Genomic DNA, 13,835 nt, shown 5'->3' with positions numbered 1-13,835 from the left:
AAAATGATATAAGATAGTATGAAATTGTGAAAAGTATGTGAGAAATGGTGTAGGAATGGCTTAGGTATTTATAGAAAAAAGATTACATTTTTTTTTTAAATTCATCCAAAAAAAAAATCAAATGCAACGGTAACCTGGCTTCATGCTGATGCCAAGTTAACGTTGCATTTGAATTTTGGGTCGAGAGAGGACTGGCTGGCTGGATGAGAGGCTGGCCTGATTTTAATCTTTTCGGCTCGGTGGGTCCCACAAGCCCTTTGGCATAGTCCCTAGTTGGAGACCATTTTCGTGTCATTTTGAGCTATTTTTAGTCCTATGATTTTTTGGCCAGGTCTGTTGGAGATGACCTAAGACATCACACTTATAAGTGGATGAATACCACTAGACATTAGTATTAAGTGACATTTAATTGAAGGGGATTAATTTCACACACACACATATATATATATATATATATATGTATAGCCTTTTGGTCTTGTTACCTCTCTAAGCATAGGGCCATCTGCTTATCTGAACCCATCAACAACTCCAGACACGTGTCAAGATGAATTTCTTAAAATTAATCACCCATCTGTCACACAACGCCCCTTGAAATCCCATCGTCACCGTCCAATTAGAATAATCCAATTGCCTGTGATCCGACCACACGTATTGGCTGGTAATAGGAGTTTAACCCTAGGAATCCTTCGTCAAATGAAATCTTGACGAGCCACGTGTCAATTGCATACTGCATATACCCGTCAGATTTCAGCCAATGTACGAAATTACCCTTGGCCTACCCTTTTTCCGTTTTTATTTTGAATTTTGCAAATTCGGTCACCCAAACACACACTCTCTCTCTCTCTCTCTCTCTCTCTCTCTTTCTCTCACACTCTTTCGTCTTCTCTCTCTTCGTGTAAAGTCTTTCTCACTCTTCGCCTGTAGTTTCGCGATTTCGCCGGAACCCTAATTCGATCTGGCGGGAACCTGAAGACTCCGGTATGAACTCCGACGGATTTTCCATTTTGCTTGTTAGGGTTTTGCAATTTTTTCCTTGATGTGTCGTTATCAATTGGGTGAGAGTGTGATTGGGAGACTAACGCTTTGGGTTTTGGCTCGTAGATGACCGTACGATTGAGGAACAGTTGAGAGATCAAAGGGGCTGGATTTCGTCACCGGATGGAGGGAGGTAGCGTCTCTAGACTTCTTACTTCTTCTGGTACTGTTCATTTCCTCTTTTTTTTTTTTTTTTTTTTGTTTGTTTTGGTTCTGCAAGCAGTTAAGGTATCTGTGTAAAATTAGGCCAAAGTGTTAGAAATGGTGAGCTTTCATTCAAAATTCTTTTTTTGGTTCCGTTGTTGTTGGTTTCGTATTTGTACTTGGAGCTAATCAGAAGTGCTGAAGCTTTAATCCTTGAATTTTGAATTTGCGGTATTGGTTTATCATTAATTGTGTGTAATTTGTTTATTGATTTTGTACAGTCTTTTAAGGTATTATTCAGCTTATACTTGCTATTTGTTAACAAAGGTGGATTCTTGTAAGGAACATGCGTGTTTTGGAAATCGAAAACATCTAAATGCATGATTGTGAGTTTAGCACACATTTTTTTTCAATTGCAATTATTTGAGTTTAAGGATTACCTTAATGGGCTATTCTTAGTAATCATTAACTGTTAAATATATAGAAGCTTAATCTTGAATGTAGATTTTGTTTTCTGCCATACCTTTACTTTGTATGCTGTCTCATTTGTGAAATTTTGAAACTTATAGGATTTCTCGAGGTCAGTGACCATGTATAATATAGTTACCGTTACTGTTGTTGCATAGCATCAGTTGTTCCTTTATAAAAAAAATTTCATTAATTTTACATGCTTTTCAAATGAGAAGAATCCTGGGAAAGCATTACTCAAAATAGTATGCTAGGATTGGTGTCTTTAGGGTTCTAACATGATTTATCTGTAAAAAAGGATTTCAGTTACAAATGATGTGCATTTATTTTTTCAATTATTTTTTATTTTAGTTGATGCGATATCCCATGTTATGGAAAGTGCCTCGGCTTCCCTTTTTTTTTTTTTTTTTTTTTTTGTTTTGTATATTTTTAATTGTAGAGGAATTTCTGAGGAATTTCTAAATAGTACACTTTCAAGTATCTGGTCAAGTGGAACTTCATTTGGTTTACTAATCAAGGGTTCTTAACATATTAAGAGTTCCACTGGCTTAAATTTTATTGGCACGGAATTTATATAGCATTTAGAAACGTATATATGTCATGAGTATATTTTTATAACCTTCTGTTGTTTTTGTTCAAAGCATGATATTACGATTTTTTTTACTGCACAAAACTTTGATGTTTCATTTTTCTATTGATATGTCAATTGTTGTTTGAATTGATTAAGGTTTTGTTGGTTTTGCTTTGGCTGTTGTATGTTTATATTATATATGGTATAACATTTTTGTATAATTCACAAAATAACGTTCATAGCATATATTTTTCTCAATTTTAAAGTATTTGAAATTCAGATTGTGAGTGTCATGGGATAGAGTTTGGAAACTGTCTTAACTGAATTTTTTTTTTTTGAGAAATTATGAGTTTGAACATAATTGATTATAAACGGTTACCAGGCTATAACTTGCTTGGGGATGATTAGCTGTTTGATGAGCAAATGGATGTAGGGATTGAGATTCTTTTCCGTGGTAGTGACTGCTTTTTAATGATTGTATGTGCTAGTTAATTATTCTGCAAGATGGTGGTTGTAAGGCCTGAATATTTGGTCCATATGGTTTCTATTTATATACTTGCTCGTATTGTTGTCTATCCCCATTTTGTCTATTTGGTCAACTTGAATCATCATTATTATTTTGTATTTGTACTCTTTCTCCCTGATTGTTGCTCTATTTTAGGGATACACCCATGGATTATGATGACAATGATTTTCAAAGCCAGAATCTTCATTTAGCCGGTGAAGGGAGTACTAATTTTCCTCCAGTTTTACAGCCATATGCTCTTCCCAAGTTTGATTTTGATGATAGCCTTCAAGGGCATTTGAGGTTTGATAGTTTGGTTGAAACTGAGGTTTATCTGGGTATTGAGAATAACGAAGCTAATCACTGGATTGAGGATTTCTCTCGTGGGAGTAGTGGGATAGAGTTTAGTTCCACTGCAGCAGAATCTTGCTCTATATCAAGGCGCAACAATGTTTGGTCTGAGGCCACTTCCTCAGAATCTGTTGAAATGCTATTAAAATCTGTTGGGCAGGAAGAAATTATTCCCCCTGAGACAATCATTGAGGAATCAGATGCCTGTAAGGAACTGTGTTGCTTAACTGAGCAGATGGAGCCTAATTTGAATAATGATGATAACATTCTTTCTCAAATGGGGGATGTTACAGATCTAGGGCCTACATTACCACGGGTGGAGATTTCCAAAAACCTTTCTGGCTTAAAGGATGTAGGAGTAGATCAGCTTTGTGTTGATGATTCACAAACTCGTGAAGGTAAAATATTAGTTGATGGAAATTCAAATAACTTGGAACCAAATGATCTCAGTGGAAAGGACAGCCCACATGTAAGTAAAGGGAGTCCTTCTACGGATGGGAAATGCAAAGATGCAAAACAGATGGAATTGGACAATGCGGTTGATGAACCTCTAGATGAAAAAGAAGATTCCTCTGCTTCAGGAATGCAAGTTGATAATTTGATATCTGTGCAGAATATTATTACAAGAAGTGATGAGTTGAGTAAAATAGATGTTCAACAAAATTTAAAAGATATCAGTGAAGAGGATCCAGACGGACATGTCTTGCGCATAGAGGCTCAAGTGAATGAAAAAGTAGTTGAAAAGGCTACCTGTTATCCTGAAAACCCTCATTGTTCATCGTTTGAGGTGGAGTCTGTGGAAGGAGGAATTGCTAATCAGGAAAATGTTGTTAGTGTGGAGGAACCATCGGATATGATACTGCAAGAGGATTCTGACTTACATACCCTGGGCGGATGCAGTGACAGGGAATGCTCTGGTGCTGATGCTGACACCAACAAATATGAAACTGTGGTCTTGTTTAAAGGCATAGATACTGGTGGTGATCAATCAGAACTAAGCACACACAGCTTATCACCTAGGGTGTGTGAAAATGATACTAGCTGCTCAGTTGAGGTTAGCAACAAAAATGCTGAAATTTCTTCAAGTATAGATCCTATGCCGAAAGGGGATTCTGACTTACATGTAGCAGACATATTCAGTGACAGGGAGTGCTCTGGGGTTCCTGCTGAAACCAACAAATGTGAAGATGCAGTCTTGCTTAAAGACACAGGTAGTGGTGCTGATATTTTTAAATTAAACACAAATGATTTATCACCAATGGTTACCCGAGGCGATGATAGGTTTGCAGTTGAGGTCACCAACAGCAATGCTGGTATTTCTTCAAGTCCAGATCCTAAACCGAAGGTGGATTCTGGATGGAATAGCTCCAAGGAGAATTCTTTAGAAAGTGGTTTCCAACCAGATAGTGGGACTTCGGTCAGAATGTCCGAGGCTTCTTTGTCAGTCATTGAGGAAAATGAGGTCTCAAAGGATGAAAGTAATGAAAATAGTGAAGTTCATTGTAATTTGACTGCAACATGTTCTTCGGCTGAAGTATTTAGTGAAGCACATGTAACTGGATCTTATAAAAGTTCTCTTGATGCTTTTGGAATTTCTGGAGAGAAATTGAATGCTGACAGGCATGTATCACTTTCTATTGTTGAGGAGTCTTCTCAGATATGTGATGATAATAAAGTTTACGGAGAAGGCGATGTTGGTGATGGACGGGATAGTAACCTGGATCTCTCTTCCAATGAAAAGGATAGTACACAATTGCTCAATGAGTCTAATAGTAAAAATTTGGAGCTTGGTGGATCTGTTGTTAAGGGATCGGGGTCCTCACCATTGTGTGGAGCTAGCACAGATAAAGAGCTGGTTGTTCCAATATTAACAAATGAAGCTGATGGTAATGAACTGGGTATGTTATGAAATTGAAACTTTGAATGGAAATAAATGTCAAATCCCTTAAATATACTAACTTGGATTTCTTTCGCTTGCAGTGGCCAACATCTTCTTGGAAAATTCAAATTTGGCTTCTTGTGGCACAACGAATGCTGTTCCCTTGTCTTCTGGAAATGGTGTAGCCAGCGATATTGTTAGCCACTCAGAGGTTCAAGCAGCACATTCTTCTGCTGGGGGTTCATACTGTGACAAAAAGGAAGAAACCGCAAATGAAATGACCAAGGATGCAAGTTTTTCATTTATAGTGCCACTTCCTTTGGTAGAAACAGGGCCAGTTTCTGTTTCTGAAGTTGAAAAAGGTGTTTCCTTTGATAGTTCTGGACAGTTGTTATGCAAGACGGTTGATCAATCTCTGCCTGACACAGACAGTTGCAATACAGAGTGCCAAAATGAACCACGAAGTGCAGTTGCTAATGAAGTTAGCAAGGGAAACACAAATGAGAGGGACGTAGCTTCTGTTCAGTGTGAATCTTCTGCAAAAGCGGGTGATGCTACTGAAGCTATTTTCTTTGGAAGACAGGATGGCTCAACCATAAAAGAGAGTTTTGAAAAGGCATCTGCAATTGCAACAGGTGAGAGTTTTACACTCACCAGTCATCATTCTCTCTTTCCTTTTCACGTATCATCTCTTGCTGCTTTTAAGTTATGTGCAGTCAACTTGTCTCCCTGGTTCGTTTTCACAAGTTACAAATGCTAATAGTGTCTTGAACTTCGGACCTCTTGGATAAAACTGCAATTTCTAACTAACAGGGCATCCCTTTTGCTCTTGTTATTGTTTGTATGTTTCATGAAATAAAAGTTTTGTGCTTACTATTTCCATTTGCGTATTGATGTTTTGGAATGATTTTTGCTGTTATGCAGAACTAAGTATGGATTCTGACATGCGGCCTGGGCCTTCAACATTGGTGGAAATGTGTGGTGGTACTGCTAAAAATGCAATGGAAGACACTGACACTTCTGAAGTATCTCAGGATAAGACTTCTGCGGAGGCTACTATGCCCAGCATTAATTGTGAGTAATTTAATTTGATTAGTATTCTTGAATGAGTTGTCAAATAACATAAAAGATAAACCTTAAGGGAATGTTGTGAACTTTCACATTTTGGTTCTTTGGGATAATTTAACAAGGCTATTGCAGATAGAATGGCTTTGAGGTTCATTGGTGGTTGTAAGAGTCATTCTGTTTCAACTTGGTGGCTCCAACTCATGATTTTTGGGCTTTTGAGTTTTTATGGGAATGAAATGCTAGAGTTGGATAAGATGTATTAGAATTTTTTAATTTTAACTTTTTCCGAGTTGACGACTTTAATTTTGAGGGGAGGTTTCAAATTGCTTTTTTTACACCCATTGTTTTAACTTCAAAGTCATGTTGGCTTTCCTTTCTTTTTCTTTTCTGATTGTTATATTTTGTTCCACAGGTGATGCTTCTCCGATTTGTGAAGCTTCTATCTGTTCTGCTCCTTTGCCTGAATCTCATGCTAGGTTTGTTGCACCAGAAAGTGGTGGAAGTTCTGTTAATCCGAATAAAAATGATTGTGGTTCAACTAAGGTTGTTGAAACAAGTGAGCTTTCTGAGATTAAACATGAATCAGGTGATATCAAGGGGCCCAAAAATCTGAATGCCCCAGTTTCTGACATTGTTAGGAATGGGGACAATCATTCTCCTAAATCCTGGAATCCAAAAGAAAATGATGCCTCCAAGGATTGGAGAAATGGCACTTCGGATGTGAGTTCACTTGCAGATTTGCCAAAACGGGATGCTCCCAACAACTTGCAGCCTGTTCCTACTATTATACCTCCCAGAGTATTATTTCTAACCTTATTATTGTTTATGTTCATGCTAAATAATACTTGTGTCTTTGATCCTTTTATTTCTTGACATATACATTATTTTTGTAGATTGGGGTATTCTTGCAATAAATTTATACGTTTATTGTTATGAATGTGCTCTGATTTCGACATCTCAATATTCTGATTTAGAATTATTTTGCAGATCCCATGTCTTTGATACTTTATATCTGTTAACAGAAGTATATGTTTTTAGGGGATTGGGGAATGCTTGCTATAGATATATACATGTATAATTTATTGATGTCTTTACACCAATTTTTCTATATTCTGATTTAGAAATGCTTTTTGAAGTGTGCAGAGGGGTCTATACAAAATTCTGGTTCAGGCCAGCTGGATGCAAAAATCTCACAAGATCTTTCTCATGGAGGTTCACTAGTATTTGATGGAGTTGCACGAGGTGCTTCTAAGGTTACCCCTGAACGGAAAACAAGGCGAGCATCTAGCAAGGCAACGGGTAAACAGAGCGCTAAGAAGGGAAGTGCGCAAGCAAGAACTCCTATTAGACAATTAGAAAGAGGAGACAGATCAAGCAGTGTGTCCCAAAACCAATCTGGAATTTTCCAGCTTGTGCAGCCTAGTGAGACAAAGCCCTATGGACATGTGGATGGTGCTATGAAACCCTTTTCTGTTCATACTACTTCCACATCTAGTTTGCCAGATCTGAATACTTCTGCTCCACCATCTGTAATGTTTCAACAGCCGTTCACTGACTTGCAGCAAGTGCAATTACGTGCTCAAATCTTTGTTTATGGAGCTTTAATGTGAGTCTTTTTGCTTAATACATATTCTTGTACTAATATTGTTTTTATTTTGGCTTTAACATGGTTTAAAAAAAAATTAACAATGGCACAGACCCAAGGGATTAGGAAAGTACTAAGGTGTTTCTAAGACTGCTGATTTAGATCAGATTACAGTTTTTTTTATTATTATTTTGAATTAGAGAAACAGAGAGATTAAAATTTCTGCAAGAGTGCAAATTAGGAAGTAAAGTAAGAAGGGAGGTTTTGGATGCTTGGCGTTCGTTTTGAGGACACCATTATGCCATAATTTCTCCGGGAAAAAAAAGGGCACATGATACTTCAGTGACCACTTAATATCTTTAAAAGCTTTTATCAAAATTTGGAATGGCATATTTCCAAATTTTGAATGCATTACGGTCACCTTCCTATAACATACTCGAGTAAAGAGAGATTTAATTTCAGGACGGAAAATGAAAGATGTTTTTCTTTTAATTTTCACTGCAGTCAAGGAATAGCACCTGAAGAAGCTTATATGGTGTCAGCATTTGGGGGACATGGTAAGTTATTTTGTTCTCTGTCTTATCGTTTCGCTAATTGCTACAAATGTGTAGTAACTTATAAAATTATGTTCTTTTATTAGATGGTGGAAGGGGCATGTGGGAGAATTCTTGGCGTGTATCCATAGAGAGGCTACACGGTCAAAAGTCTACTCTGGGTAATCCAGAAACTCCTTTGCAATCACGCTCGGGTACTTTCTATCTTTTTAAGCTGCTTAATTCTCTGTTGGTTTGATCAGGGGTCTAACTGTGCTTCAGAACGGAGGTTTACAGGTTCCAGGGCTCCTGACCAAGTAATTAAAGGTGCATTCCAGAGTAAAAGTATTCCCTCACCTCTTGGTCGACCCAGCACGAAGGGTGCTTCACCAATGGGTGCCCCAATGATACCTATTTCATCACCTCTTTGGAGTATTTCTACCCCTGTTTGTGAGGGCCTGCAATATAATTATCAGCAGGCACTTAATCCATTGCATCCTTTCCAAACACAATCAATAGGGAACGTTGTTGGGGGCCATAATACTACGTGGATGCCTCAGCCCTCCTTTCGGGGTCCCTGGCTTACTTCTCCAGGGTCTTCTGCAGCTCAAGCCAGTACTCATTTTTCAGCATTTCCTAGTACAGAAGCAGTGCAGTTGACTCCTGTAAAAGAAACATCTTTACCACAATTGCCTAGTAAGAAGCATGTTTCCTCTGGTCCTTCTACTCAGACTGCAGGCCCAACTAGTGTTTTTGCAGGGGTGTCTCCAGTGTTTGACCCAAAAAAAGTGTCGGCATCACATGGTCAGCATTCTGCTGACCCTAAGCCTAGAAAAAGAAAAAAGACTTCAGCCTCTGAGGATCATGTTCAGGTTACTGTGCAAGCTCGATCTCAACCTGAGTCAGCTCTAACACTTGCTGATAGTAGTAGTCTGTCTACATCTGTTGCCATCTCAACCCCAAGTACCATTGTTTCTAAGACCATGCCAGAGAAATTGATTATGTCCATCTTTCCAACGCCTTCCACTGGTCGCCTCAAAAAAGCAGATCAGGATTTGGAGCAGCGGGAAGCTTTTACAGAGGAGACTCTTAGTAAAGTTAAGGAGGCTACGCAACAGGCAGAAGAAGCTGCTGCTTATGCTGCTGCAGCTGTTAGTCACAGCCAAGAAATATGGAATCAGTTGGATAAGCAAAAAAATTCAAGATTGATATTTGATGGCGAATCTAAGTTGGCATCTGCTGCTGCAGCTGTAGCTGCCGCGGCTGCTGTTGCGAAGGCAGCAGCTGCAGCTGCCAATGTTGCATCGAATGCTGCGTTACAAGCAAAATTGATGGCTGAGGAAGCCTCGGTTTCATATAATGATGGGAATGCGAGCCAAAGTATAAGAATGACTACTCCTGTGCCCATTTTAAGGGGTGAAGATGTAACTAATAGTTCGACTTCGATCCTTGTTGCTAGGGAGGCTTCTAGAAAGGGAGTTGAAGTTGCATCTGCAGCCTCAAAGCGAGCTGAAAATATGGATGCCATTGTAAAAGCTGCTGAGTTGGCAGCAGAAGCTGTATCACAAGCTGGAATAATTGTAGCTATGGGTGATCCTTTGCCATTAAGTCAGTTAGTAGAAGCTGGTCCAGAGGGTTATTGGAAAGTACCTCAAGTTTCTTCAGGTCTGGTTATGAAATCAAATGGCATGTCGAGAGAACAGTCAAATTTGGGTACTGTCGGAGAAGATGTTGATTCTTCTTCTAGGCGTTCTAAAGATAGACAATCAGATAAGCACAAAGCACAGCCAACTGCACATGAGAAGTCACCGATTCTGACAGAGGTAAATAAGGAATCAATGGATGATCAACTGAGGTGGGGAGCAGGAACCACAGGGTTTGATACTGCCAGTGAAAAGGGGTCAAGAGGACCGAAAGGTCGCAATGTTTCTGAAATCAGATCAAAGTCTGCTTTGATTGCTGTCGAGAATGATTTTGAAAAGGAAGCAGGAGCATCTGAAGAAAGCAGCATCAAGGACGGTTCTCTAGTAGAGGTATGAAGCTGAGGTGTGATCTGATATGGTTTGTAGGTTTTTTTTTCTCCCAAAAAAATTGACATCAGCTTTTTTTCTGTTCACTGGACCTGTTTACAGCAGTTTCTACGTTCATGTGCCATCTTTTTGTGCAGCTTGGCATTTCTATTTCTCTGTGGCCGTAAAATAAAATTGACTTGTTTTTCTTTTAGGTTCTCAAAGATGGGGCTGGATTTGGAGAAGCCTGGTTTACTGCTAAGGTATTGTGTTTGCAGGATCGAAAAGCTAGTGTGTGTTACACTGAGCTTCAGTCAGATGAAGGTATACTGCCTCAACATGCCTTGCCTCATGTTGGTGTTACTGGTTCTCTTTAAAGTGATAATTTCATGTTGACTGTATCATTACAAGTTTTGGTTGGATACATTATGGATCATAAAAATAGAACTCTTTGTTATTAAGATGTTATGCCTTTTGCATCTGCATGCTCACTTATTATACATTTGGTTTCTGATCTACTTGGCTCAGGGAAACTGCAGGAATGGGTGGCACTTGATGGCGAAGAAGATAAGCCACCAAAGATACGAATTGCCCGCCCTGTTACCGCTTTGGGACATGACGGAACAAGGAAAAGGCGCAGAGCAGCAATGGCAGATTATACTTGGTCTGTTGGAGATAAAGTTGATGCATGGATACAGGAGAGGTAAGCCCAAGTTATAAAATAAAAAAAATTTGATTGCGTTTGCAGAGAATCTTGCTAGAGAATTCTTTTATATGAAGATTAATATAATTCTACTGCCTGCAATTTTCTTTAGCATACACATCACATGTGTATTCAATTATATTTTCAGCTGGTGGGAAGGAGTTGTCACTGAAAAAAACAAGAAAGATGAAACTATATTAACTGTCCACTTTCCAGGTGTGTAAATTACTATTACTGTTATATTTTGGGGTGGGGTTGCTTTCATTAAGACCCTTCATCTAAATGTTTCCCACTGTTACTATGTGAAAGTTACTGTTAGTTGATTTGAGACTCCTGTTATGAATTCTTACAGCACAAGGGGAAAAGTCAGTTGTTAAAGCTTGGCATCTTCGGCCTTCGCTCATTTGGAAGGATGGCAAATGGGTTGAATGGTTTAGTGTACGAAATGACACCTCCTTCCTTGAGGTACTATGTTTATATAACTTCGTGCTTAATTTCATATGATTGTTGAAAACTTCTCAAGTCAATTTTATTTCTATCTTACTGAAGTGCAATTTGATGTTCAGGGTGATATGCCCCAGGAAAAGCGACCCAAATTTGACAGTCCTGCAGTGGAAGGCAAAGGGAATGATAACGCGTCAAAAAGCATTGATGTAAATGATTCAGGGAAGCCTGTAGACCCAAGGTTATTGAATTTATCTGCAAATGAAAAGGTATTTAATATGGGTAAGAATACCAGAACTGAGAATAAGCTTGATGCAACCAGAACAATTCGGACAGGGTTGCAGAAGGAAAGATCAAGGGGGGTTGTTTTTGGTATCCCCAAGCCTGGAAAGAAGAGAAAATTTATGGAAGTTAGCAAACATTATGTGGAAAATGAGGGTAGCAAGATTAATGAAACAAGTGATCCGGTGAAAACTGCAAAATACTTGATGCCTCAAGGATCAGGTTCCCGTGGATTGAAAAATACATCCAAAATCGACACGAGGGAAAAACAAGTGGCTGGATCCAAGCTAAAGGGTCTGAGATCTGGAAAGCTGCAAAGTTTATCCGGTAAATCTGCTGCACAGAAGGACAACCTTTTAACATATGCACACACTGCCTCCGATGGTTCAAGTGAAATGGACCATACAGGAAAGATCAAAGATTCTGTAAACCGTGCTGAGGGTTTATCCGGAAAGCATACACTATCACAAACATCTACATATAGAACAGAAGGGACAACAGACGGCCCAATGGAATTTTCTGCACTAGCTCCATCATCTGATTCTTCTTCATCCAAGAAAGTCTCCACTTTAACTGCTCTATCTCGGGCAAACAAAGGAAAACTTGCACCTGCTGGTGGAAGGTTGGGTAAAATTGAGGAGGGCAAAGTGTTTGGTGGAAATCCGGCAAAGTCGACTGCTGAAGTTGTTGAGCCTCGTAGATCAAATCGCAGAATTCAACCTACATCAAGAGTAAGCATTTAGATATAATTTGGTCTCTGTTTTGCATATAGATGTTTATTTTTTTTGTCCTGATAAATATCACGGTAAATGCTTCAAGTCATTGGCCAGATTATATCTCAATCTGAGGGTGGTTCCCTTGGTTATCTGCTACTTTGAAGTAGGTGATGCCACAGCAGGACTTGTATAAATTGTTTTTGGAAGGCAAATTTCTAATTATAGTGTAAGTTTGTAAAATTATCAGTAAACTAGCAAAATCACATTGACACCTATGAGTTTTATGCTAAAACACTTAATAGCGCCCAAATTAGAGAAATAAAAAACGCCACATCCATCAACTTGTCATGCTCTAATTGATTGTTAGTTGTGAATTTCTTTTGGTGCACTTCTATTGTTACAAAGTAAGCTGGTTTTTTTCCCTAAGTATTGAGTTTGCAGGGTTTCTGAAAGTGCCATGTTATATCTTACACGTAAAAAGCCCTAAATTTTTATCCCAACATCTCTCTGAATCCTTGTATAACATTCATGCTGGTTTTGTTGCTCGTGTTTACGCAATGTGAACACTCTTTTTATATTAACCTGTAAACCTGATGGTGTTCCCCTTGTTGGCCACAGCTACTAGAAGGACTGCAAAGCTCGTTGATCATCTCAAAGATTCCTTCAGTTTCACATGACAAGGGCCACAGAAGTCAGAACCGGAATGCCTCTAGAGGTTAAATTTCATCCCCGGGGTTTTTTTTTTCTTGCGGACAATTTGCAGCACATATATTCTTGTGTTTGTGAATGTCGTGTTATCTGACTGTTGATTGTGACAGGGAATAACAATGGTTGAGAGAGGCTCTGCAAATGATGGGTTCCAGTCCGAGGATCGTCAATTATTGGATGACCAGGCCAACATGCCCAGCCGTACTTGTGTATATTTATTGCAGACGAGGATAAGCGTAGGGATGGAAATTCTTGCTTCCTTGGTTTCGTTCGGTCATAAAAATGTAGTCAGTAGATTTTTATAGTGATTTTGGCTTACAAATTATGGTTTCCGTAGGTGGTTTTTTTTTGCGCAGAGGTGGTTTCCGTGTATGGAAAATTGTCCATGTAGTTTGGTTTGTAATGCAAGGGAGGATTTCAGATGATTAATCACATAACCAGTTACTGTTTCCTCCATTTGGATATTTAATATTATGCTATCTCGTTCGTCGTGAGTACATAGCATTGGTATAATCATGTCGAAATGTTTTTTTGTTGGATCATTCAATGCTACGTAGTATTGAAGAAAAATCCGATGTCTCGGTACGTGTTTTGACGCCGGAGCTCTTTTTCTTGTCCAGTTTGAAATCATGCAGCGGTATGACTATTGAGTAATGCTCCTTAAAAGACACAATGGATTTTTAACAAGGGAATCAATCAATCAGCTGAATGTGCAAAAGAGGCAGCTTGATCTTGTAATGTTCTTTTATTTTGGTTGATAAAATTCATCTGTTTCAATTTTTTATTTTTATTCTTGGTATTAATTCAAGATTAAAGTGACTGTATTCTTTGGTC

At 38.7% G+C, this 13,835-nt stretch overlaps 1 protein-coding gene across 8 annotated transcripts; it reads left to right on the top strand.

Moving 5' to 3' along the window:
* Nucleotides 1-808: 808 nt before the first annotated feature.
* Nucleotides 809-13,498, top strand: LOC137710711 (protein SWOLLEN 1). 8 transcript variants are annotated; one of them, XM_088695874.1, is made up of 17 exons: nucleotides 809-978; nucleotides 1,102-1,168; nucleotides 2,880-4,960; nucleotides 5,055-5,588; nucleotides 5,878-6,027; nucleotides 6,434-6,819; nucleotides 7,158-7,627; nucleotides 8,111-8,163; nucleotides 8,247-8,354; nucleotides 8,437-10,172; nucleotides 10,364-10,472; nucleotides 10,677-10,851; nucleotides 11,000-11,067; nucleotides 11,204-11,316; nucleotides 11,418-12,308; nucleotides 12,912-13,008; nucleotides 13,112-13,498. In XM_088695874.1, exons 3-17 carry the CDS (start codon nucleotides 2,890-2,892, stop codon nucleotides 13,126-13,128), a joined length of 6,978 nt encoding a protein of 2,325 aa, XP_088552000.1. In that variant the 5' UTR covers nucleotides 809-978; nucleotides 1,102-1,168; nucleotides 2,880-2,889; the 3' UTR covers nucleotides 13,129-13,498. The 8 variants fall into 8 exon arrangements, with proteins under 8 accessions (XP_088552000.1, XP_088551995.1, XP_088551998.1 ...); XM_088695869.1 differs by having other exon boundaries at nucleotides 8,422-10,172; XM_088695872.1 differs by having other exon boundaries at nucleotides 2,880-4,972.
* The last annotated feature ends 337 nt before the right edge of the window (nucleotides 13,499-13,835 follow it).

This window comes from Pyrus communis, chromosome 6, assembly GCF_041283825.1.
Source record: "Pyrus communis isolate YQ-2024b chromosome 6, ASM4128382v1, whole genome shotgun sequence".
In the NCBI taxonomy this organism is placed as follows: domain Eukaryota; kingdom Viridiplantae; phylum Streptophyta; class Magnoliopsida; order Rosales; family Rosaceae; genus Pyrus; species Pyrus communis.
This window is presented reverse-complemented; position numbering and strand designations above follow the sequence as displayed.

Bases quoted from the DNA above. Each gene is read 5' to 3' on its own strand.
- LOC137710711 (XM_088695867.1), top strand. From the start codon at position 2,890: ATGGATTATGATGACAATGATTTTCAAAGCCAGAATCTTCATTTAGCC. The intron at 7,628-8,110 runs GTGAGTCTTTTT...TTTTCACTGCAG, and splicing joins TTTGTTTATGGAGCTTTAAT to TCAAGGAATAGCACCTGAAG. The intron at 8,355-8,421 runs GTACTTTCTATC...ACTGTGCTTCAG, and splicing joins TCCTTTGCAATCACGCTCGG to AACGGAGGTTTACAGGTTCC.